This window comes from Oncorhynchus tshawytscha, unplaced genomic scaffold (assembly GCF_018296145.1).
Source record: "Oncorhynchus tshawytscha isolate Ot180627B unplaced genomic scaffold, Otsh_v2.0 Un_contig_6156_pilon_pilon, whole genome shotgun sequence".
Lineage (NCBI taxonomy): Eukaryota > Metazoa > Chordata > Actinopteri > Salmoniformes > Salmonidae > Oncorhynchus > Oncorhynchus tshawytscha.
This window is the reverse complement of record NW_024608024.1, coordinates 6,599-31,404: the sequence shown is the minus strand read 5'-3', so window position 1 is coordinate 31,404 and position 24,806 is coordinate 6,599. Positions and strand designations below refer to the sequence as shown.

Genomic DNA, 24,806 nt, shown 5'->3' with positions numbered 1-24,806 from the left:
CTGGTTCTCTCAGTAACTCTCCAATCACGACACTGGTTCTCTCAGTAACTCTCTGATTGGTTAATACAGCCCCTTGTGTTACAGCTTTAATTTAAAATGGATTCAATTTAGATTATTCTCCTCCACTGGGCCTACACACAATACTCCATCATGTCAAAGTTATATTTTTAAGATTATTTTTTTGACAAATAAAGTTAAAAAAATGAAAAGCTGAAATGTTCATGAGTCAAGTATTCAACCCCATTGTTATATCAAGGCTAATTAAGTGCCGTAGTAAATATGTAGTTAAAGCCACATCAGTTACAAGGACTCACTTTGTCTGCCAGAACAGTGTTCAACATGACTGAATGACTACCTCATCACGCCAACCCCACACATACAGATAATTGTACGGTCCTTCAAATCGAGCAGTGAATTTCAACCACAAAGACCAGAGAGGTTTTAACAATAACCCCTCGCAAAAGAAGGGCACCAATTCTGGTAGATGAATTTAAAAAAACTGAAAGCAGACATTGAATATCAACACACCCAGTCACTACGAAAGATTCAGAAGTCCGTCCTAACCGAGTTGCCAGAGAGGATGGAAACCGCTCAGGGATTTCACCACTAGGCCAAAGGTCACGGAGGAGTTCTTGAGATTTGCTGATATACCAATGATACTATGTGTTACTATGGCGATGTCGTCAAATCCACTGATACCGCGTGTTACTATGGCGATGTCGTCAAATCCACTGATACCACGTGTTACTATGGTGACGCAGCTATTTCCCTAGAAGGGTTCGATGGTGGTAATATGTGGTTGTCTCAAATACTTTCATAATGAAACTCTTGATCAAAGTTATTAGGTGGTTTGATCAAGAACGTACGGGGCTCTGGTTAAAAGTAGTGCACTATGTAGGGAATAGGGTGACATTTGGTACACGGACATAATCAGATATACCTAGAATAGGTATATATATATATATATATACACACATATTTACACAAAACAAGTAGTGTCACTGAAAGACACGTTCCCCATCCCAAATGGCACCCTATTCCCTACACAGTACACTACTTCCATAGGGCCCTGGTCAAACGTAGTGCACTATGTAGGGAATAGGGTGCCATTTGAGATAGAAGCAAGCTCATCATTATTAAAATGATACATAATCACAAATGAGATTTACGCGGAAAAACACTGATTTCATTAAAGTAGTCTACAAAAGAGTAATGTGGACGGAAGTGTGTGTGTGTGTGTGTGTGTGTGTGTGTGTGTGTGTGTGTGTGTATATATAGACAGGCAGATTAGCAGTTCATCGTAGGGTTGTCATGACAGCAGCATCGCCACACTCTGAATCACTGTGGCAAGAAAAACACGAAGACTTCATTTGTTGTTTCGAGTCCTGATGTTGAAAACACACAGCCTTCTGTCGTCCCCCCTCGTCTGAGGAACCCGTTACGGTCCAGTCATTTACGGGAGATCTTGCTGGTTAAACCCCCCACCGGGCCTCGTCTGAGGAACCCCTTACAGTCCAGTCATTTACGGGAGATCTTGCTGGTTAAACCCCCCATCTGAGGGCCTCGTCTGAGGAACCCCTTACAGTTCGTTACGGTCCAGTCCTTTACGGGAGATCTTGCTGGTTAAATCCTGCATGTGCTTCTTCATCTGAGAGAGAAAGAGAGAGAGTCTCATTACAACAAATCTCTCTGGTCTTCTCTGCCAGGTTATTGTCTCTCTCCTACCCTGTATGTTACCTCTCTAGTCTCCTGGTCTTCTGCCAGGTTATCTCCCAGGTGGTCTTCTCTGCCAGGTTATTGTCTCTCTCCTATCTTCTAACCTCTCTCTCTGCCAGGTTGTCTCTCCTACCTCTGTACCCATCTCTCTGGTCTTCTCTAGCCAGGTTATTGTCTCTAGTCTTCTCTGCCAGGTTATTGTCTCTCCTCTCTCTCTTCTCTGCCAGGTTATTGTCTCTCTCCTACCACATCTCTAGTCTTCTCTGCCAGGTTATTGTCTCTAGTCTTCTCTGCCAGGTTATTGTCTCTCCTACCTTGTACCACATCTCTCTAGTCTTCTCTGCCAGGTTATTGTCTCTAGTCTTCTCTGCCAGGTTATTGTCTCTAGTCTTCTCTGCCAGGTTATTGTCTCTAGTCTTCTCGGCCAGGTTATTGTCTCTAGTCTTCTCGGCCAGGTTATTGTCTCTAGTCTTCTCGGCCAGGTTATTGTCTCTCTCCTACCATCTCTCTAGTCTTCTCTGCCAGGTTATTGTCTCTCTCCTACCACATCTCTAGTCTTCTCGGCCAGGTTATTGTCTCTCTCCTACCTTGTATCCCATCTCTCTAGTCTTCTCTGCCAGGTTATTGTCTCTAGTCTTCTCGGCCAGGTTATTGTCTCTCTCTACCTTGTATCCCATCTCTCTAGTCTTCTCTGCCAGGTTATTGTCTCTAGTCTTCTCTGCCAGGTTATTGTCTCTCTCCTACCTTGTATCCCATCTCTCTCCTAGTCTTCTTCTGCCAGGTTATTGTCTCTCTCCTACCTTGTATCCCATCTCTCTAGTCTTCTCGGCCAGGTTATTGTCTCTAGTCTTCTCTGCCAGGTTATTGTCTCTAGTCTTCTCTGCCAGGTATCGTCTCTCTCCTACCTTGTATCCCATCTCTCTAGTCTTCTCTGCCAGGTTATTGTATCTCTCCTGGTTTCTCAGGATGTGGTCGTTGTCTCCTAGAGCTTCTACATGTCTCAGCTTCTGGTGGGATAATTCCAACTGTTCCTGAGGAGGGGGACCTCCCATCTCTAGAGAGGGCAGGGGTCTTCTCAGAGAGAGAGATGCAGGGGGGAGAGGAGCAGGGGGAGAGGGGCAGGGGAGAGAGGCAGGGGGGGAGAGAGGGCAGGGGGAGAGAGGCAGGGGGAGAGGGTGAGGAGGCAGGGGGAGAGGAGCAGGGGGAGAGAGAGGCAGGGGGAGAGAGGAGCAGGGGGAGAGAGGAGCAGGGGGAGAGAGGGCAGGGGGAGAGGAGCAGGGGGAGAGAGAGGCAGGGGAGGAGAGGAGCAGGGTGGAGAGGAGCAGGGGGAGAGGAGCAGGGTGGAGAGAGGAGCAGGGGGGAGAGGAGCAGGGGGAGAGGAGCAGGGGGGGGGAGAGGGGCAGGGGGGGAGAGGAGCAGGGGGAGAGGAGCAGGGGGAGAGGGAGGGGGAGAGGAGAGGGGGGGGGGAGAGAGCAGGGGGAGAGGAGCAGGGGGAGAGGGAGAGAGAGGCAGGGTGGAGAGGAGCAGGGGGAGGAGGGAGAGAGAGGCAGGGTGGAGAGGAGCAGGGGGAGAGGGAGAGAGAGGCAGGGTGGAGAGGAGCAGGGGGAGAGGGAGAGAGAGGCAGGGGGAGGGGAGCAGGGGGAGAGGGAGGAGAAAGTGAGTGGTCCTATCCCAAATGGACCCTACGCCCTAGGCACTTGCTTGGTGGATGCACCATATAGCTTACACCTGTCAAACCCTCTCAGATCTCTAAGTGCCTTAAGGGCGTAAGGGTCCATTTGGGACATCAATAAAAGACAGTGTCTTCAGGAAGTATTCAGACCCCTTGACTTTTTCCACATTTTGTTACGTTACAACCTCATTCTAAAATGGATTGAGTAACAACAATTCCTAAATCTTTGCAAATGTAAACAAAATAAAAAAATAAAATACCTTATTATTCAGACCCTTTGCTATGAGACTCTAAATGTAGCTCAGCTGCATCCTGTTTCCATTGATCATCCTTGAGATGTTTCTACAACTTGATTGGAGTCCAGCTGTGGTAAATTCAGTTGATTGGACATGATTTGGAAAGGCCCACACCTGTCTGTATAAGGTCCCACAGCTGACAGTGCATGTCAGAGCAAAAACCAAGCCATGAGGTTGAAGGAATTGTCCGTAGAGATCAGAGACAGGATTGTGTGGAGGCACAGATCTGGGGAAGGGTACCAAAACATAACTGCTGCATTGAAGGTCCCCAAGAACACAGTGGCCTCCATCATTCTGAAATGGAAGAAGTTTGGAACCACCAAGACTCTTCATAGAGCTGGCAGCCCGGCCAAACTGACCAATCGGGGGAGAAGGGCCTCGGTCAGGGAGGTGACCAAGAACCCGATGGTCACTCTGACAGAGCTCTAGTGTTCCTCTGTGGAGATAGGAAAACCAATCAGGCCTGTATGGTAGAGAGGACAGACGGAAGCCACTCCTCAGTAAAAGGCACATGACAGCCTGCTTGGAGTTTTCCAAAAGGCACCTAAAGATTCCCAGACCATGAACAACAAGTCTGGAGGAAACCTGGCAACATCCCTACGGTGAAGCATGGAGGTGGCAGCATCATGCTATGGGGATGTTTTTCAGCAGCAGGGAACTGGGAGACGAGTCAGGATCGAGGGAGAGATGAACGGAGTGAAGTACAGAGAGATCCTTGATAACCTGCTCCAGAGAGCTCATGACCTCAGACTGGGGCGAAGGTTCACCTTCCAACAGGTCAACGACCCTAAGCACACAGCCAAGACAACGCAGGAGTGGCTTCGGGACAAGTCTCTGAATGTCCTTGAGTGGCCCAGTCAGAGCCCAGACTTGAACATGATCAAACATCTCTGGAGATACCTAAAAAATAGCTGTGCAGCAATTCTCCCCATCCAACCTGACAGAGATTGAGAGGATCTGCAGAGAAGAATGGGAGAAACTCCCCAAATACAGGTGTGCCAAGCTTGTAGCGTCATACCCAAGAAGACTCGATGCTGTGATCGCTGCCAAAGGTGCTTCAACAAAGTACTGAGTAAAGGGTCTGAATACTTATGTAAATGTCATATTTTAGTTGTTTTTGCTTTGTCATTATGGGGTATTGTGATGTCATTATGGGGTGTTGTGTGTAGATCGATGAGGGAAAAAAAAACGGATTGATTAATAATTGATATTGATTGGTTACCTGGTAGTGGCTGTGCTTCTCTACCTTGGTCTCAAAGTGCTTCAGTTCCTCCTGATCTCACACACACACACACACACACACACAGGGAGAGAGACACCCAAACCGGACAGAACATTATGATCCAGACTGTGAAAAGTGATCACTTTAACCTGTTAAGCTTCCCCCTACTTTTTTTCGGAAATTCTGTTAAAAATCGCGCAACATTTTGGCGTCCTGCTACTCAGGCCAGGAATATAGTATATGCATATGATTAGTATGTGTGGATAGAAAACACTCAGACGTTTCCAAAACTGTTTAAATCACGGCTGTGACTATAACAGAACGTCTGTTTCATCGAAAAGGCAGGAAAATCTGATCACTGGAGATGGAAAAAAATATCCATGCGCCACTTCCATGAATTGTTGAAGGTGAACCGTATTAAATGAGGCCGAGCTTGCAGTACCTACAGCTTCCACAGGATGTATAGAGTCTCCTCATTTGATTCTGATTTGATTCTTGGTAGATCCGACCAAAGGGAACCGATTCTCTCCGACCACCAACCCGAGGCATTGTCTTTCTTTTTCCGGACATTTTTCCACACGGCCAGCTATCGAATGATTCCTGATGATTTTTATAGCTTATTAACGTGTAGTTATACCTAAAGTTGCATTAGAAAGGTATTTCGAAGTGTTTTGTGAAAGTTTATCGTCAATTTTTAACTTTTAAAAAATGACGTTACGTTATGAAACGCTATTTTTTTCCGTTTATCACACAGTCTTCATAGATCGATATCTAGGCTATATATGGACCGATTTAATCCAAAAAAAGACCCAGTATTGATTGGGACATCAAGGTGTGCAAAGAAAGAAGATGGTCAAAGGTAATTAATGTTTTATATTTTATTGTGCGGTTTGTGTAGCGCCGACTATGCTAATTCTTTTGTTTACATCCCCTACGGGTCTTTTGGGGTGTTGCATGCTATCAGATAATAGCTTCTCATGCTTTCCCGAAAAGCATTTTAAAAATCTGACTCGGTGGCTAGATTCACAATGACTGTAGCTTTATTTCAATACCAAGCATGTGTATTTTAATGAACGTTTGCGTTTTAACTAATACTATTAGCGTGTAGCGTAGCGCATGTGATTTCCAGAGCTCTAGGTGGGACGTCTGCGTCTCAAGTAAGCTCAAGATTAAAACAGATATGGAAAGAACACACACACACCTTGAGCGAGTCCAGTTCATCCCCAGTCAGGTTGGCTCTCTGTGCCATCTCCCACAGCTCTATCACCCTGGGCTCTTTAAACTCTGGAGAGGAGGGAGGGGGACATCACAACTAGTCACACCCAGCTGTGTGTGTGTGTGTGTGTGTGTGTGTGTGTGTGTGTGTGTGTGTGTACCACTCACCGCTGTCCTCGCTGAAGCCCTCATGGCTGAGTTTCCTCAGGCGTTCAAAGCCCTGGTTCAGATCCCTACAAACACACACACACAACCATTAAAACACACACACACACAACCATTAAAACACACACAACCATTAAAACACACACACACACAACCATTAAAACACACACACACACAACCATTAAAACACACACACACAAACTATTAAAACACACACACACACAACCATTAAAACACACACACACACAACCATTAAAACACACACACACCCTTAAAACACACACACACACAACCGTTAAAACACACACACAACCGTTAAAACACACACACACACACACAACCGTTAAAACACACACACACACACACAACCGTTAAAACACACACACACACAACCGTTAAAACACACACACACACACACACACACACACACCGTTAATACACACAGACAGACACACACACAGCGTTAATACACACAGACAGACACACACACCGTTAATACACACAGACACACACACCGTTAATACACACAGACAGACAGCGTTAATACACACACACAGACACACACACCGTTAATACACACAGACAGACACACACACCGTTAATACACACACACAGACACACAACCGTTAATAACAAGACAGACACACACACCGTTAATACACACAGACAGACACACACACCGTTAATACACACAGACAGACACACACACCGTTAATACACACAGACAGACACACACACCGTTAATACACACAGACAGACACACACACCGTTAATACACACAGACACACACACCGTTAATACACAGACAGACACACACCGTTAATACACACACCGTTAATACACACAGACAGACACACACACCGTTAATACACACAGACACACACACCGTTAATACACACAGACACACACAGCGTTAATACACACAGACACACACAGCGTTAATACACACAGACAGACACACACACCGTTAATACACACAGACAGACACACACACCGTTAATACACACACACACACCGTTAATACACACCGTTAATACACACACACACACCGTTAATACACAGACACACACACACCGTTAAAACACAGACAGACACACACAGCGTTAATAACACAGACAGACACACACACCGTTAATACACACACACACACCCATTAAACACAGACACACACACACCGTTAATACACACACACAGCGTTAAAACACACAGACAGACACAAACACCGTTAAAACACACAGACAGACACACACACCATTAAAACACAGACAGACACACACACCGTTAAACACACAGACACACACAGCGTTAAAACACAGACAGACACACACACCGTTAATACACACAGACAGACACACACACCGTTAAAACACACAGACAGACACACACAGCGTTAATACACACAGACAGACACACACAGCGTTAATACACACAGACAGACACACACACCGTTAATACACACAGACAGACACACACACCGTTAATACACACAGACAGACACACACACCGTTAATACACACAGACAGACACACACAGCGTTAATACACACAGACACACACAGCGTTAAACACAGACAGACACACCGTTAATACACACACAGACACACAGCGTTAATACACACAGACACACAGCGTTAAACACACACACAGACACACAGCGTTAAACACACACACACACACACAGACACACACCGTTAATACACACAGACAGACAGACACAGCGTTAATACACACACACACAGACACACAGCGTTAATACACACACACAGACACACAGCGTTAATACACACACACACACACACAGACACACACCGTTAATACACACAGACAGACAGACACAGCGTTAATACACACACACACAGACACACAGCGTTAATACACACCTCATCTTGTCCTTCAGGTCAGTGTGTTTCTGATGCAGGACATGTTGTTTAACTTCCCCTTCTAATGGAGAGATCACATTCTTATGGATCTCTATAGAGGGGGAGGGGATGGAGAGAGGGAGGGGATGGAGAGAGATGGGGGAGGGGATGGAGAGAGATGGGGGAGGGGATGGAGAGAGGGAGGGGGAGGGATGGAGAGAGATGGGGGAGGGAGGGATGGAGAGAGATGGGGGGGGGGAGCGAGAGAGAGGGAATGGAGAGAGGGAGGTGATGGAGAGAGATGGGGAGGTGATGGAGAGAGGGAATGGAGAGAGGGAGGTGATGGAGAGAGGGAGGTGATGGAGAGAGGGAGGTGATGGAGAGAGGGGGTGATGGAGAGAGGGAGGGGATGGAGAGAGGGAGGGGATGGAGAGAGGGAGGGGATGGAGAGAGGGAGGGGATGGAGAGAGGGAGGGGATGGAGAGAGGGGATAGAGAGAGGGAGGGGATGGAGAGAGATGATGGAGAGAGAGAGAGATGGGGGGGGGATGGAGAGGGGATAGAGAGAGATGGGATAGAGAGAGACGGGGGAGAGAGGGAGGGGATGGAGAGAGATGGGGAGAGGATGGAGAGAGATGGGGAGAGGATGGAGAGAGATGGGGGGAGAGAGGGAGGGGATGGAGAGAGATGAGGGAGGGATGGAGAGAGATGGGGGGGAGGGAGGGGATGGAGAGAGATGAGGGAGGGATGGAGAGATGGAGAGATGGGGGAGGGGATGGAGAGGGGGAGAGAGATGGGATAGAGAGAGACGGGGAGAGAGGGAGGGGATGGAGAGAGATGGGGAGAGGATGGAGAGAGAGGGGATAGAGAGAGACGGGGGAGGGGAGGGGATGGAATGGAGAGAGATGGGGAGGGGACGGAGAGAGGCGGGGGGGGGGACGGAGAGAGACGGGGGAGGGGATGGGATGGAGAGAGAGGGGGAGGGGATGGGATGGAGAGAGACGGGGGAGGGGATGGGATGGAGAGAGACGGGGAGGGGATGGGATGGAGAGAGACGGGGAGGGGATGGGATGGAGAGAGACGGGGGGAGGGGATGGGATGGAGAGAGACGGGGGAGGGGATGGGATGGAGAGAGACGGGGGAGGGGATGGGATGGAGAGAGACGGGGAGGGGATGGGATGGAGAGAGACGGGATTGGAGGGGATGGGATGGAGAGAGACGGGATTAGAGGGGATGGGATGGAGAGAGATGGGATTGGAGGGGATGGGATGGAGAGAGACGGGATTGGAGGAGATGGGATGGAGAGAGACGGGATTAGAGGAGAGAGGGACGGATGGGGAGGGAGAGAAGGACGGGATTGGAGGAGGGAGGGACGATGAGGAGGGAGAGTAGGACGGGATTGGAGGAGGGAGGGACGGATGAGGAGGGAGAGAAGACAGACAGGCAGACAATCAACAAATACATGAAGGTCGTTTAGCAGACAGTGTTATCCAGAGTGACTTACTGTTGGTGGAGAAAACCACCAATCACTGCCTCTACTAACTGTTGGTGGAGAAAACCACTACAATCACTGCCTCTACTAACTGTCTTACTGGAGTAAACCACTACAATCACTGCCTCTACTAACTGTTGGTGGAGAAAACCACTACAATCACTGCCTCTACTAACTGTTGGTGGAGAAAACCACTACAATCACAGCCTCTACTAACTGTCTTACTGGAGTAAACCACTACAATCACTGCTGGTGGAGAAAACCACTACAATCACTGCCTCTACTAACTGTTGGTGGAGAAACCACCAATCACTGCCTCTACTAACTGCTGGTGGAGAAAACCACTACAATCACTGCCTCTACTAACTGTTGGTGGAGAAAACCACTACAATCACTGCCTCTACTAACTGTTGGTGGAGAAAACCACTACAATCAATGCCTCTACTAACTGTTGGTGGAGAAAACCACTACAATCACTGCCTCTACTAACTGTTGGTGGAGAAAACCACTACAATCACTGCCTCTACTAACTGTTGGTGGAGAAAACCACTACAATCACTGCCTCTACTAACTGTTGGTGGAGAAAACCACTACAATCAATGCCTCTACTAACTGTTGGTGGAGAAAACCACTACAATCACTGCCTCTACTAACTGCTGGTTGAGAAAACCACCAATCACTGCCTCTACTAACTGTTGGTGGAGAAAACCACTACAATCACTGCCTCTACTAACTGTTGGTGGAGAAAACCACTACAATCACTGCCTCTACTAACTGTTGGTGGAGAAAACCACTACAATCACTGCCTCTACTAACTGTTGGTGGAGAAAACCACCACAATCACTGCCTCTACTAACTGTTGGTGGAGAAAACCACTACAATCACTGCCTCTACTAACTGTCTTACTGGAGAAAACCACTACAATCACTGCATCTACTAACTGTCTTACTGGAGAAAACCACTACAATCACTGCATCTACTAACTGTTGGTGGAGAAAACCACTACAATCACTGCCTCTACTAACTGTTGGTGGAGAAAACCACTACAATCACTGCCTCTACTAACTGTTGGTGGAGAAAACCACTACAATCACTGCCTCTACTAACTGTTGGTGGAGAAAACCACTACAATCCCTGCCTTTACTAACTGTTGGTGGAGAAAACCACTACAATCACTGCCACTACTAACTGTTGGTGGAGAAAACCACCACAATCACTGCCTCTACTAACTGTTGGTGGAGAAAACCACTACAATCACTGCCTCTACTAACTGTCTTACTGGAGAAAACCACTACAATCACTGCCTCTACTAACTGTTGGTGGAGAAAACCACCAATCACTGCCTCTACTAACTGTTGGTGGAGAAAACCACTACAATCACTGCCTCTACTAACTGCTGGTGGAGAAAACCACTACAATCACAGCCTCTACTGTCTTACTGGAGTAAACCACTACAATCACTGCCTCTACTAACTGCTGGTGGAGAAAACCACTACAATCACTGCCTCTACTAACTGTTGGTGGAGAAAACCACTACAATCACTGCCTCTACTAACTGTTGGTGGAGAAAACCACTACAATCACAGCCTCTACTAACTGTTGGTGGAGAAAACCACTACAATCACTGCCTCTACTAACTGTTGGTGGAGTAAACCACTACAATCACTGCCTCTACTAACTGTTGGTGGAGAAAACCACTACAATCACTGCCTCTACTAACTGTTGGTGGAGAAAACCACTACAATCACTGCCTCTACTAACTGTTGGTGGAGAAAACCACTACAATCACTGCCTCTACTAACTGTTGGTGGAGAAAACCACTACAATCACTGCCTCTACTAACTGTCTTACTGGAGTAAACCACTACAATCACTGCCTCTACTAACTGTTGGTGGAGAAAACCACTACAATCACTGCCTCTACTAACTGTTGGTGGAGAAAACCACTACAATCACTGCCTCTACTAACTGTTGGTGGAGAAAACCACTACAATCACTGCCTCTACTAACTGTTGGTGGAGAAAACCACTACAATCACTGCCTCTACTAACTGTTGGTGGAGAAAACCACTACAATCACTGCCTCTACTAACTGTTGGTGGAGAAAACCACTACAATCACTGCCTCTACTAACTGTTGGTGGAGAAAACCACTACAATCACTGCCTCTACTAACTGTTGGTGGAGAAAACCACTACAATCACAGCCTCTACTAACTGTCTTACTGGAGTAAACCACTACAATCACTGCCTCTACTAATTGTTGGTGGAGAAAACCACTACAATCACTGCCTCTACTAATTGTTGGTGGAGAAACCACTACAATCACTGCCTCTACTAACTGTTGGTGGAGAAAACCACTACAATCACTGCCTCTACTAACTGTTGGTGGAGAAAACCACTACAATCACTGCCTCTACTAACTGTTGGTGGAGAAAACCACTACAATCACTGCCTCTACTAACTGTTGGTGGAGAAAACCACTACAATCACTGCCTCTACTAACTGTTGGTGGAGAAACCACTACAATCACTGCCTCTACTAACTGTTGGTGGAGAAAACCACTACAATCACTGCCTCTACTAACTGTTGGTGGAGAAAACCACTACAATCACTGCCTCTACTAACTGTTGGTGGAGAAAACCACTACAATCACTGCCTCTACTAACTGTTGGTGGAGAAAACCACTACAATCACTGCCTCTACTAACTGTTGGTGGAGAAAACCACTACAATCACTGCCTCTACTAACTGTTGGTGGAGAAACCACTACAATCACTGCCTCTACTAACTGTTGGTGGAGAAAACCACTACAATCACTGCCTCTACTAACTGTTGGTGGAGAAAACCACTACAATCACTGCCTCTACTAACTGTTGGTGGAGAAAACCACTAATCACTGCCTCTACTAACTGTCTTACTGGAGAAAACCACTACAATCACTGCCTCTACTAACTGTTGGTGGAGAAAACCACCAATCACTGCCTCTACTAATTGTTGGTGGAGAAAACCACTACAATCACTTCCTCTACTAATTGTTGGTGGAGAAAACCACTACAATCACTGCCTCTACTAACTGTTGGTGGAGAAAACCACTACAATCACTGCCTCTACTAACTGTTGGTGGAGAAAACCACTACAATCACTGCCTCTACTAATTGTTGGTGGAGAAAACCACTACAATCACTGCCTCTACTAATTGTTGGTGGAGAAAACCACTACAATCACTGCCTCTACTAACTGTTGGTGGAGAAAACCACTACAATCACTGCCTCTACTAACTGTTGGTGGAGAAAACCACTACAATCACTGCCTCTACTAACTGTTGGTGGAGAAAACCACTACAATCACTGCCTCTACTAACTGTTGGTGGAGAAACCACTACAATCACTGCCTCTACTAACTGTTGGTGGAGAAAACCACTACAATCACTGCCTCTACTAACTGTTGGTGGAGAAACCACTACAATCACTGCCTCTACTAACTGTTGGTGGAGAAACCACTACAATCACTGCCTCTACTAACTGTTGGTGGAGAAAACCACTACAATCACTGCCTCTACTAACTGTTGGTGGAGAAAACCACTACAATCACTGCCTCTACTAACTGTTGGTGGAGAAAACCACTACAATCACTGCCTCTACTAACTGTTGGTGGAGAAAACCACTACAATCACTGCCTCTACTAATTGTTGGTGGAGAAAACCACTACAATCACTGCCTCTACTAATTGTTGGTGGAGAAAACCACTACAATCACTGCCTCTACTAACTGTTGGTGGAGAAAACCACTAATCACTGCCTCTACTAACTGTCTTACTGGAGAAAACCACTACAATCACTGCCTCTACTAACTGTTGGTGGAGAAAACCACTAATCACTGCCTCTACTAACTGTCTTACTGGAGAAAACCACTACAATCACTGCCTCTACTAACTGTTGGTGGAGAAAACCACCAATCACTGCCTCTACTAACTGTTGGTGGAGAAAACCACTACAATCACTGCCTCTACTAACTGTTGGTGGAGAAAACCACTACAATCACTGCCTCTACTAACTGTTGGTGGAGAAAACCACTACAATCACTGCCTCTACTAACTGTTGGTAGAGAAAACCACTACAATCACTGCCTCTACTAACTGTTGGTGGAGAAAACCACTACAATCACTGCCTCTACTAACTGTTGGTGGAGAAAACCACTACAATCACTGCCTCTACTAACTGTTGGTGGAGAAAACCACTACAATCACTGCCTCTACTAACTGTTGGTGGAGAAAACCACTACAATCACTGCCTCTACTAACTGTTGGTGGAGAAAACCACTACAATCACTGCCTCTACTAACTGTTGGTGGAGAAAACCACTACAATCACTGCCTCTACTAACTGTTGGTGGAGAAAACCACTACAATCACTGCCTCTACTAACTGTTGGTGGAGAAAACCACTACAATCACTGCCTCTACTAACTGTTGGTGGAGAAAACCACTACAATCACTGCCTCTACTAACTGTTGGTGGAGAAAACCACTACAATCACTCCTCTACTAACTGTTGGTGGAGAAAACCACTACAATCACTGCCTCTACTAACTGTTGGTGGAGAAAACCACTACAATCACTGCCTCTACTAACTGTTGGTGGAGAAAACCACTACAATCACTGCCTCTACTAACTGTTGGTGGAGAAAACCACTACAATCACTGCCTCTACTAACTGTTGGTGGAGAAAACCACTACAATCACTGCCTCTACTAACTGTTGGTGGAGAAAACCACTACAATCACTGCCTCTACTAACTGTTGGTGGAGAAAACCACTACAATCACTGCCTCTACTAACTGTTGGTGGAGAAAACCACTACAATCACTGCCTCTACTAACTGTTGGTGGAGAAAACCACTACAATCACTGCCTCTACTAACTGTTGGTGGAGAAAACCACCAATCACCAGCTGTCAAACAACTACATTATAATTCAACCTAAACCAAGTGACATTTCATCACTGGGTAACACTGATAATCACTAGGGAGAGAGAGGAGAGGAAGAGGAGAAGAGGAGAGAGAGGAGAGAGGAGAGAGAGAGAGAGAGAGAAGAGAGAGAGAGAGAGAGAGAGAGAGAGAGAGAGAGAGAGAGAGAGAGAGAGAGAGAGAGAGAGAGAGAGAGAGAGAGAGAGAGAGAGAAGAGAGAGAGAGAGAGAGAGAGAGAGAAGAGAGAGAGAGAGGAGAGAGAGAGAAGAGAGAGAGAGAAGAGGAGAAGAGAAGAGAGAGGAGAGAGAGAGAAGAGCAGAGAGGCAGAACGACAGACAAAAGAGAAGAACTAGGAGCGTAAAAAAGCCCTCTCACCCTCCGTGCGGCTGACGGTATCCATGACGATGTTATACTCGCTGATCTTGTCCTTGTGGTGTTGAAACTCCCTCTTCAGACTCTGCATCTCCTCCTCTGAGAACTTACCAGAACTCTTAGCCTGGAGGGAAACATTTCCATTACACTGTTAGTAGGAAGAATGAGGACAAGTCGCCCCAAAATGGCTTCTCGGGTTGTAAATTGGGGTGAAAGCCATAGAGGAAGAGAAACTGAGGACAAGTTGCCCCAAAATGGCTTCTTGGGTTGTAAACTGGGGTGAAAGCCATAGAGGAAGAGAAACTGAGGACAAGTTGCCCCAAAATGGCTTCTTGGGTTGTAAACTGGGGTGAAAGCCATAGAGGGAGAGAAACTGAGCACGTTCATCATGCCCAAAATGGACGCTGTTATACTGAAACTGGCTGTGCGTCCCAATCATATCACCTTTCTCCTGAAGTGTTCACTCCTTCACTACTTCCCACTGATCTAAAACCATTGGGTTGGTGGTGGCGTGGCCTAGGGGTAGTTATTACCATATTTCTGATCACTGATTTGAAAGGAAATGACTGGTAAGAGAAGAGAACAAGTGCCCACCCCGTCCCTTCCTCCTCCTCCTCCTCCCCCACCCCGTCCCTTCCTCCTCCTCCTCCTCCTCCCACCCCGTCCCTTCCTCCTCCTCCTCCTCCCACCCCGTCCCTTCCTCCTCCTCCTCCCACCCCGTCCCTTCCTCCTCCTCCTCCTCCTCCCACCCCGTCCCTTCCTCCTCCTCCTCCTCCCCCACCCCGTCCCTTCCTCCTCCTCCTCCCACCCCCCTCCTCCCACCCCGTCCCTTCCTCCTCCTCCTCCTCCCACCCCATCCCTTCCTCCTCCTCCTCCTCCCACCCCGTCCCTTCCTCCTCCTCCTCCTCCCCCACCTCCCACCCGTCCCTTCCTCCTCAAATCCTCCTCCCACCCCGTTATACTTCCTGATCCTCCCACCCGACAGAGATTTCCTCCTCCCACCCCGTCCCTTCCTCCTCCTCCCCACAGTTTTTCCTTTTAGACCCCGTTATTTCCTCCTCCCCCCACCCCGTCCCCCTCCTCCTCCCCACCCCGTCCCTTCCTCCTCCTCCCCCCGAGAAGTCCCTCCCTCCTCCTCCTCCTCCCACCCCGTCCCTTCCTCCTCCCCCCTCCCACCCCGTCCCTTCCTCCTCCCACCCCGTCCCTTCCTCCTCCTCCTACCACCCCGTCCCTTCCTCCTCCTACCACCCCGTCCCTTCCTCCTCCTCCTCCTCCTCCTCCCACCCCGTCCCTTCCTCCTCCTCCTCCTCCTCCTCCCACCCCGTCCCTTCCTCCTCCTCATCCCACCCCGTCCCTCCCTCCTCCTCCTCCTCCCACCCCGAGGAAACTCCTCCCACCCCGTCTTCCCTCCTCCTCCCACCCCGTCCCATCCTCCTCCTCCTCCCACCCCGTTTCTCCTCCTCCCACCCCGTCCCTTCTCTTCCCACCCCGTCCCTTCCTCCTCCTCCTCCCAAGGGTCCCTTCCTCCTCCTCCTCATCCCACCCCGTCCCTCCCTCCTCCTTTGCTCCTCCCACCCCGTCCCTTCCTCCTCCTCAGCGGGTCCTCCCACCCCGTCCCTCCCTCCTCCTCCCACCCCGTCCCTTCCTCCTCCTCTGGTAAGAAGAGGGGCCTCCTCCCCCACCCGTCCCTTCCTCCTCCTCCTCCTCCCACCCCGTCCCTTCCTCCTCCTCCTCCCACCCCGTCCCTTCCTCCTCCTCCCAATCCCTTCCCTTCCTCCTCCTCCCACCCCGAATTCCTCCTCCTCCTCCTAATCCCACCCCGTCCCTTCCTCCTCCTCCTCCCACCCCGCCCTCCCTCCTCCTCCTGACCACCCTGTCCCTTCCTCCTCCTCCCACCCCGTCCCTTCCTCCTAACTCCCCAAACCCCGTCCCTCCCTCCTCCTCCTCCCACCCCGTCCCTTCCTTGTCCTCCTCCTCCCACCCCGTCCCTTTTCCTACCACCCCGCTTCCTCCTCCTCCCACCCCTCCCTTCCTTTTATCAGCATATCCTTCCTCCTCCTCCCACCCCGTCCCTGGAACCCCGTCCCTTCCTCCTCCTCCTCCTCCCACCCCGTCCCTTCCTCCTCCTCCCACCCCGTCCCTCCCTCCTCCTCCTCCTCCCCCCCCGTCCCTTCCTCCTCCTCCTCCTCCCCCCCCGTCCCTTCCTCCTCCTCCTCCCACCCCGACCCTCCCTCCTCCTCCCAAGAAGCCTCCCACCTCCTCCCACCCCGTCCCTTCCTCCTCCTCCTCCCCCTCCACACCCAAGACTTCTTCCATCCTGGACTGGGAGATGTTTCCTCCTCCTCCTCCTCCCCCACCCCGTCCCTTCCTCCTCCTCAACACCCCGTCCCTTCGCTCCTTCCTCCCACCCCGTTCATTAGAACCTCCTCCTCCCCCCGTCCCTTCCTCCTCCTCCTCCTCCTCACCCCGTCCCTTCCTCCTCCCACCCCGTCCCTCCCTCCTCCTCCCACCCGTCCCTCCCTCCTCCTCCTCCTCCCACCCCGTCCCTCCCTCCTCCTCCCACCCCGTCCCTCCCTCCTCCTCCCACCCCGTCCCTTCCTCCTCCCACAAGCCCCTCCTCCTCCTCCCACCCCGTCCCTTCCTCCTCCTCCTCCTCCCACCCCGTCCCTTCCTCCTCCTCCTCCAGTCAATCCGGACCCCCCCCCAGCCCCTCCTCCCCACCAGGATCCCTCTTCCTCCCAGGCAGACCCTAAATCCTCCCACCCACCCCGTCCCTCCCTCCTCCTCCTCCCCCCCCCACCACCCACCCACCCACCTGGATAACACTCGCCAGTCCAGCTTCCCTGCCCCATCCACCGCTGCCCCCTGGACACTGATCTCTTGGCTACATAGCTGATGCACTCTGGACTGTCCATTAATCACGGTACTCCATTCTGCTTGTTTATGTTTTATCTGTCGGCCCCGTTGCCTAGTCAACGCCATTTTACCTGCTGTTGTTGTGCTAGCTGATTAGCTGTTGTCTCACCTACTGTTCAAGCTAGCTTTCCCAATTCAACACCTGTGATTACTGTATGCCTCGCTGTATGTCTCTCTCAAATGTCAATATGCCTTGTATACTGTTGCTCAGGTTAGTTATCATTGTTCTAGTTCACAATGGAGCCCCTAGTTCTACTCTTCATACCCCTGATACCTCCTTTGTCCCACCTCCCACACATGCGGTGACCTCACCCATTACAACCAGCATGTCCAGAGACACAACCTCTCTCATCATCACCCAGTGCCTGGGCTTACCCCCGCTGTACCCGCACCCCACCATACCCCTGTCTGCGCACTATGCCCTGAATATATTCTACCATGCCCAGAAACCTGCTCCTCTTATTCTCTGTCCCCAACGCTCTAGGCGACCAGTTTTGATAGCCTTTAGCCGCACCCTCATACTACTCCTTCTCTGTTCCGCGGGTGATGTGGAGGTAAACCCAGGCCCTGCATGTCCCCAGGCACCCTCATTTGTTGACTTCTGTGATCGTAAAAGCCTTGGTTTCATGCATGTCAACATCAGAAGCCTCCTCCCTAAGTTTGTTCTACTCACTGCTCTAGCACACTCTGCTAACCCTGATGTCCTTGCTGTGTCTGAATCCTGGCTCAGGAAGGCCACCAAAAATTCAGAGATTTCCATACCCAACTATAACATCTTCCATCAAGATAGATCTGCCAAAGGGGGAGGAGTTGCAGTCTACTGCAGAGATAGCCTGCAAAGTAATGTCATACTTTCCAGGTCCATACCCAAACAGTTCGAACTACTAATTTTGAAAATTACTCTCTCCAGAAATAAGTCTCTCACTGTTGCCGCCTGCTACCGACCCCCCTCAGCTCCCAGCTGTGCCCTGGACACCATTTGTGAATTGATCGCCCCCCATCTAGCCTCAGAGTTTGTTCTGTTAGGTGACCTAAACTGGGATATGATTAACACCCCGCCAGTCCTACAATCTAAGCTAGATGCCCTCAATCTCACACAAATCATCAAGGAACCCACCAGGTACAACCCTAACTCTGTAAACAAGGGCACCCTCATAGACGTCATCCTGACCAACTGGCCCTCCAAATACACCTCCGCTGTCTTCAACCAGGATCTCAGCGATCACTGCCTCATTGCCTGTATCCGCTACGGAGCCGCAGTCAAACGACCACCCCTCATCACTGTCAAACGCTCCCTAAAACACTTCTGTGAGCAGGCCTTTCTAATCGACCTGGCCCGGGTATCCTGGAAGGACATTGACCTCATCCCGTCAGTTGAGGATGCCTGGTCATTCTTTAAAAGTAACTTCCTTACCATTTTAGATAAGCATGCTCCGTTCAAAAAATGCAGAACTAAGAACAGATACAGTCCTTGGTTCACCCCAGACCTGACTGCCCTCGACCAGCACAAAAACATCCTGTGGCGGACTGCAATAGCATCGAATAGTCCCCGGGATATGCAACTGTTCAGGGAAGTCCGGAACCAATACACGCAGTCAGTCAGGAAAGCTAAGGCCAGCTTCTTCAGGCAGAAGTTTGCATCCTGTAGCTCCAACTCCAAAAAGTTCTGGGACACTGTGAAGTCCATGGAGAACAAGAGCACCTCCTCCCAGCTGCCCACTGCACTGAGGCTAGGTAACACGGTCACCACCGATAAATCCATGATTATCGAAAACTTCAATAAGCATTTCTCAACGGCTGGCCATGCCTTCCGCCTGGCTACTCCAACCTCGGGCCAACAGCTCTGCCCCCCCGGCAGCTCCTCGCCCACGCCTCTCCAGGTTCTCCTTTACCCAAATCCAGATAGCAGATGTTCTGAAAGAGCTGCAAAACCTGGACCCGTACAAATCAGCTGGGCTTGACAATCTGGACCCCCTATTTCTGAAACTTTCCGCCGCCATTGTCGCAACCCCTATTACCAGCCTGTTCAACCTCTCTTTCATATCGTCTTAGATCCCCAAGGATTGGAAAGCTGCCGCAGTCATCCCCCTCTTCAAAGGGGGAGACACCCTGGACCCAAACTGTTACAGACCTATATCCATCCTGCCCTGCCTATCTAAGGTCTTCGAAAGCCAAGTCAACAAACAGGTCACTGACCATCTCGAATCCCACCGTACCTTCTCCGCTGTGCAATCTGGTTTCCGAGCCGGTCACGGGTGCACCTCAGCAACACTCAAGGTACTAAACGATATCATAACCGCCATCGATAAAAGACAGTACTGTGCAGCCGTCTTCATCGACCTGGCCAAGGCTTTCGACTCTGTCAATCACCATATTCTTATCGGCAGACTCAGTAGCCTCGGTTTTTCGGATGACTGCCTTGCCTGGTTCACCAATTACTTTGCAGACAGAGTTCTGTGTGTCAAATCGGAGGGCATGCTGTCCGGTCCTCTGGCAGTCTCTATGGGGGTGCCACAGGGTTCAATTCTCGGGCCGACTCTTTTCTCTGTATATATCAATGATGTTGCTCTTGCTGCGGGCGATTCCCTGATCCATCTCTACGCAGACGACACCATTCTATATACTTTCGGCCCTTCATTGGACACTGTGCTATCTAACCTCCAAACAAGCTTCAATGCCATACAACACTCCTTCTGTGGCCTCCAACTGCTCTTAAACGCTAGTAAAACCAAATGCATGCTTTTCAACCGATCGCTGCCTGCACCCGCACGCCCGACTAGCATCACCACCCTGGATGGTTCCGACCTTGAATATGTGGACATCTATAAGTACCTAGGTGTCTGGCTAGACTGCAAACTCTCCTTCCAGACTCATATCAAACATCTCCAATCGAAAATCAAATCAAGAGTCGGCTTTCTATTCCGCAACAAAGCCTCCTTCACTCACGCCGCCAAGCTTACCCTAGTAAAACTGACTATCCTTCCGATCCTCGACTTCGGCGATGTCATCTACAAAATGGCTTCCAACACTCTACTCAGCAAACTGGATGCAGTCTATCACAGTGCCATCCGTTTTGTCACTAAAGCACCTTATACCACCCACCACTGCGACCTGTATGCTCTGGTCGGCTGGCCCTCGTTACATATTCGTCGCCAGACCCACTGGCTCCAGGTCATCTACAAGTCCATGCTAGGTAAAGCTCCGCCTTATCTCAGCTCACTGGTCACGATGGCAACACCCATCCGTAGCACGCGCTCCAGCAGGTGTATCTCACTGATCATCCCTAAAGCCAACACCTCATTTGGCCGCCTTTCGTTCCAGTACTCTGCTGCCTGTGACTGGAACGAATTGCAAAATCGCTGAAGTTGGAGACTTATCTCCCTCACCAACTTCAAACATCAGCTATCTGAGCAGCTAACCGATCGCTGCTGCTGTACATAGTCTATTGGTAAATAGCCCACCCATTTTCACCTACCTCATCCCCATACTGTTTTTATTTATTTACTTGCTCTTTTGCACACCAATATCTCTACTTGTACATGACCATCTGATCATTTATCACTCCAGTGTTAATCTGCAAAATTGTAATTATTCGCCTACCTCCTCATGCCTTTTGCACACATTGTATATAGACTCCCCCTTTGTTTTCTACTGTGTTATTGACTTGTTAATTGTTTATTCCATGTGTAACTCTGTGTTGTCTGCTCACACTGCTATGCTTTATCTTGGCCAGGTCGCAGTTGCAAATGAGAACTCGTTCTCAACTGGCCTACCTGGTTAAATAAAGGTGAAATAAAAAAATAAAATAAAAAACCCTCACCTTATTCCACAGTTTGTCCAGTCTGGGGTCATCAAACATGTCTCCTTCTCTGATGTCATGGTCCTTCAGGTTGTTAGATTCTAGAGGTCTAGTGTCCTTCTTCCCATCCATCCCATACTTAGCCAGGATCACTGGGGTGGAGGGGAGACACAAAATGGACGCCAGTTAACCATACTATCCCATACTTAGCCAGGATCACTGGGGTGGAGGGGAGACACAAAATGGATGCCAGTTAACCATACTATCCCATACTTAGCCAGGATCACTGGGGTGGAGGGACACAAAATGGACGCCAGTTAACCATACTATCCCATACTTAAGGATCACTGGGGTGGAGGGGGAGACACAAAATGGAAGCCAGTTAACCATACTATCCCATACTTAGCCAGGATCACTGGGGTGGAGGGGAGACACAAAATGGATGCCAGTTAACCATACTAAGCCAGGATCACTGGGGTGGAGGGGAGACACAAAATGGACGACGTTCTACTCATTATCTCATCGGTTAAACATTTGATCTCGATACAGTTTTTTGTTCCCAAAATTACAATCTGTTTTGAACAGAGTGGACTAAGTTTTGTAAATCCACTGTTAAAGTTTTTTTTTTTTAAGTAAAATAGTTGTTTATAAATGAGTTAATTAAGGGTTGGATTTAGTTATTGCACACATGCACTTCAGAGTAGGCGTTCCCTAACACAAATACGTGCTAGAAAGAGCCAATAGGATCTCGCTAGCTCGTGCTTGGCTCTGCCCACTATGATTAATCCCTCCCCCATTGGAAACGACAGGCTGTGGGCCATCTTGGTTAGTTATAAAAACATATTTAATATTTAAGCAATAATGCTTTTAATTAATAATTAATAAATAATAATGCTCGACGGGGTGTGGTAGATGGAGAATATACCACGGCTAAGGGCTGTTCTTAGGCCCAACGCACCCCTTCCCCAAGGCCTTCACACCCCCACCACATTATAACAAGCCACACCCCTTCCCCAAGGCCCTTCACACCCCCACCACATTATAACAAGCCACACCCCTTCCCCAGTGCCCTTCACACCCCCACCACATTATAACAAGCCACACCCCTTCCCCAGTGCCTTCACACCCCCACCACATTATAACAAGCCACACCCCTTCCCCAAGGCCTTCACACCCCCACCACATTATAACAAGCCACACACCTTCCCCAAGGCCTTCACACCCCATGGCATTATAACAAGCCACACCCCTTCCCCAAGGCCCTTCACACCCCACCACATTATAACAAGCCACACCCCTTCCCCAAGGCCTTCACACCCCCACCACATTATAACATATAACACCTTCCCCTGACCCGAGGTCCTTTCCGATTTTTTAAAAGCAGCTCTGTCTCTCTAGAAAACCAACTGTTTATAAAGCTCTAGTTTAAGTTTAAGTAGTGTTATTTACACCACTCCTTCCTTCTAGTCCTTCTCTCTCGCTCCATCAGTCAGGTAGGTAGTTTAAGTAGTTATTTAAAACCCTTCTAAAAGTCTCCCCCCTTCCTTCTATCCTTCTCTCTCTCACCATTGAAGCTGCATTGGTAGATTGATCTCCCCTCCACCCATCCCATCCCTCTCTCACCATTGAAGCTGCATTGGTAGATTGATCTCTCCTCCACCCACCCTCTCCATCCTTCTCTCACCGTTGAAGCCACGTCGTAGCTTGGCCTCTCTCTCTCCATTCTCATCCATCCCTTCTGCCTTAGACTTCTTCCACTGTAGTTCATCTTTCTCCTGGATCTTCAGATCACTGTGGAGCTCTGCCTGACGCACGGGGGGGCAACTGCATCTAGAGGTAGGAGAGAGACTGGTGTTAGACTGGAGAGAAGAGAGGGGGAGGAGGGAAAGGGAGAGAAAGAAGAGGGAGGGAGGAGGGAAAGGGAGAGAGGGAGGGAGGGAAAGGAGAGGAGGGAGAGAAAGAGGAGAGGAGGGAAAGGGAGAGAAAGACAGAGAGGAGGGAAAGGGGGAGAAAGACAGAGAGGAGGGAAAGGGAGAGAAAGACAGAGAGGAGGGAGGAGGGAAAGACAGAGAGGAGGGAAAGACAGAGGCGGGAAAGACAGAGAGGAGGGATGGGTGGTAAATCAGACTGGAACTAATGAAGTGTATGTGTGTGTCTCGTCTGTCTGTGAGAGAAATCGGTTCCTTAAACCACCCGGGTACAATCAGACCTCAGCCATCTCTGACTCCTTTAACGTTACTTGATTGGCATAGGTAGCTGAATCAGCTAAGGTAACTGTTAGCTAGCTAAATGAACTAAACAAAATGTTGGATAGACCCAAGGAAGTGTAGACAAAAACGTTATCTAACTTTTGGACTCCACTAGGACCCGATAACGAAGACAATTCACTCTCGACTGTCTCAAATATTTAAGTAAAACAGAGCTAAACTATAATAATAATAATAATAATAATAGCATGACTTGACTTCTTACCCTGGTCGCTTTCTCCCACACCTGGTTGAGTTTAGCGATCCTAAATTCCACCGTGCTCTTACCGTCCACGGACGGTTTCTGATCGTTCATTTCTCGAGAATACTTTCCTGCAATCGCCCCGACTGCGAGACACAACACCGCGAATAAACAACCGAACTTCATTTTTCACACCGTACCGGAAAATGGATGGAATAAATCTTAAAAATAAAACGCAATTTCAGAGCTACGGTCTTCCTAACTCAGAGTACATCAAGTCATGTGTTTAGAAGAGGCGGACGCGTTCTGAACTGCATTATGGGATATGTAGTTTTAGTAAAACCCACTACAAACTCGGTTTCCAGTGGTGGGGAAAGGTTTTGTAAAATACAATACCCACAATGCACCTCGGTAACCGTCTCCTTAGTAACAGAGGATGTGGGAGGTTTTTGAGCAAATAGGAATCATCCACGCGTTGGATTGAAAAGGGATTTTAGGGTTTAGCAATTTTACACCACACAGGCAATAATTTAATGTTGGCTAGTTTTCACACACGAAACAGCCTACTCAAGCAGTAATAAGTCACCCATTTTGTGTTAACCATTTAGTTCACTAAACTAGGTATTGATTGGCGCCTACACACACAGTTGTCTATGTTGGTGGTGTGGTTGCCATGGCGC

General features: G+C 48.9%; 1 protein-coding gene across 1 annotated transcript; it reads right to left on the bottom strand.

Annotated features, from left to right (window-relative positions):
- Positions 1-39: 39 nt before the first annotated feature.
- On the bottom strand, positions 40-24,424 carry LOC112242093 (low density lipoprotein receptor-related protein associated protein 1). The gene is made up of 12 exons (XM_042312797.1): positions 24,151-24,424; positions 23,918-23,934; positions 23,363-23,508; positions 21,700-21,830; positions 14,967-15,087; positions 8,166-8,256; positions 6,290-6,354; positions 6,108-6,190; positions 4,907-4,957; positions 2,622-2,747; positions 1,577-1,648; positions 40-1,504 (listed from the first exon to the last, which is right to left on the bottom strand). The coding sequence occupies exons 1-11, from the start codon at positions 24,310-24,312 to the stop codon at positions 1,580-1,582; spliced, it is 1,062 nt and encodes a 353-aa protein (XP_042168731.1). The 5' UTR covers positions 24,313-24,424; the 3' UTR covers positions 40-1,504; positions 1,577-1,579.
- Positions 24,425-24,806: the final 382 nt, after the last annotated feature.

Excerpts from the sequence above, each read along its gene's own strand:
- LOC112242093 (XM_042312797.1), bottom strand. The coding sequence starts at position 24,312 with ATGAAGTTCGGTTGTTTATTCGCGGTGTTGTGTCTCGCAGTCGGGGCG. Across the intron at positions 6,355-8,165 it reads GACCTGAAGGACAAGATGAG|GGATCTGAACCAGGGCTTTG; the intron begins GTGTGTATTAAC and ends GTGTGTTTGTAG. Across the intron at positions 4,958-6,107 it reads ATGAACTGGACTCGCTCAAG|GAGGAACTGAAGCACTTTGA; the intron begins GTGTGTGTGTGT and ends GTGTGAGATCAG.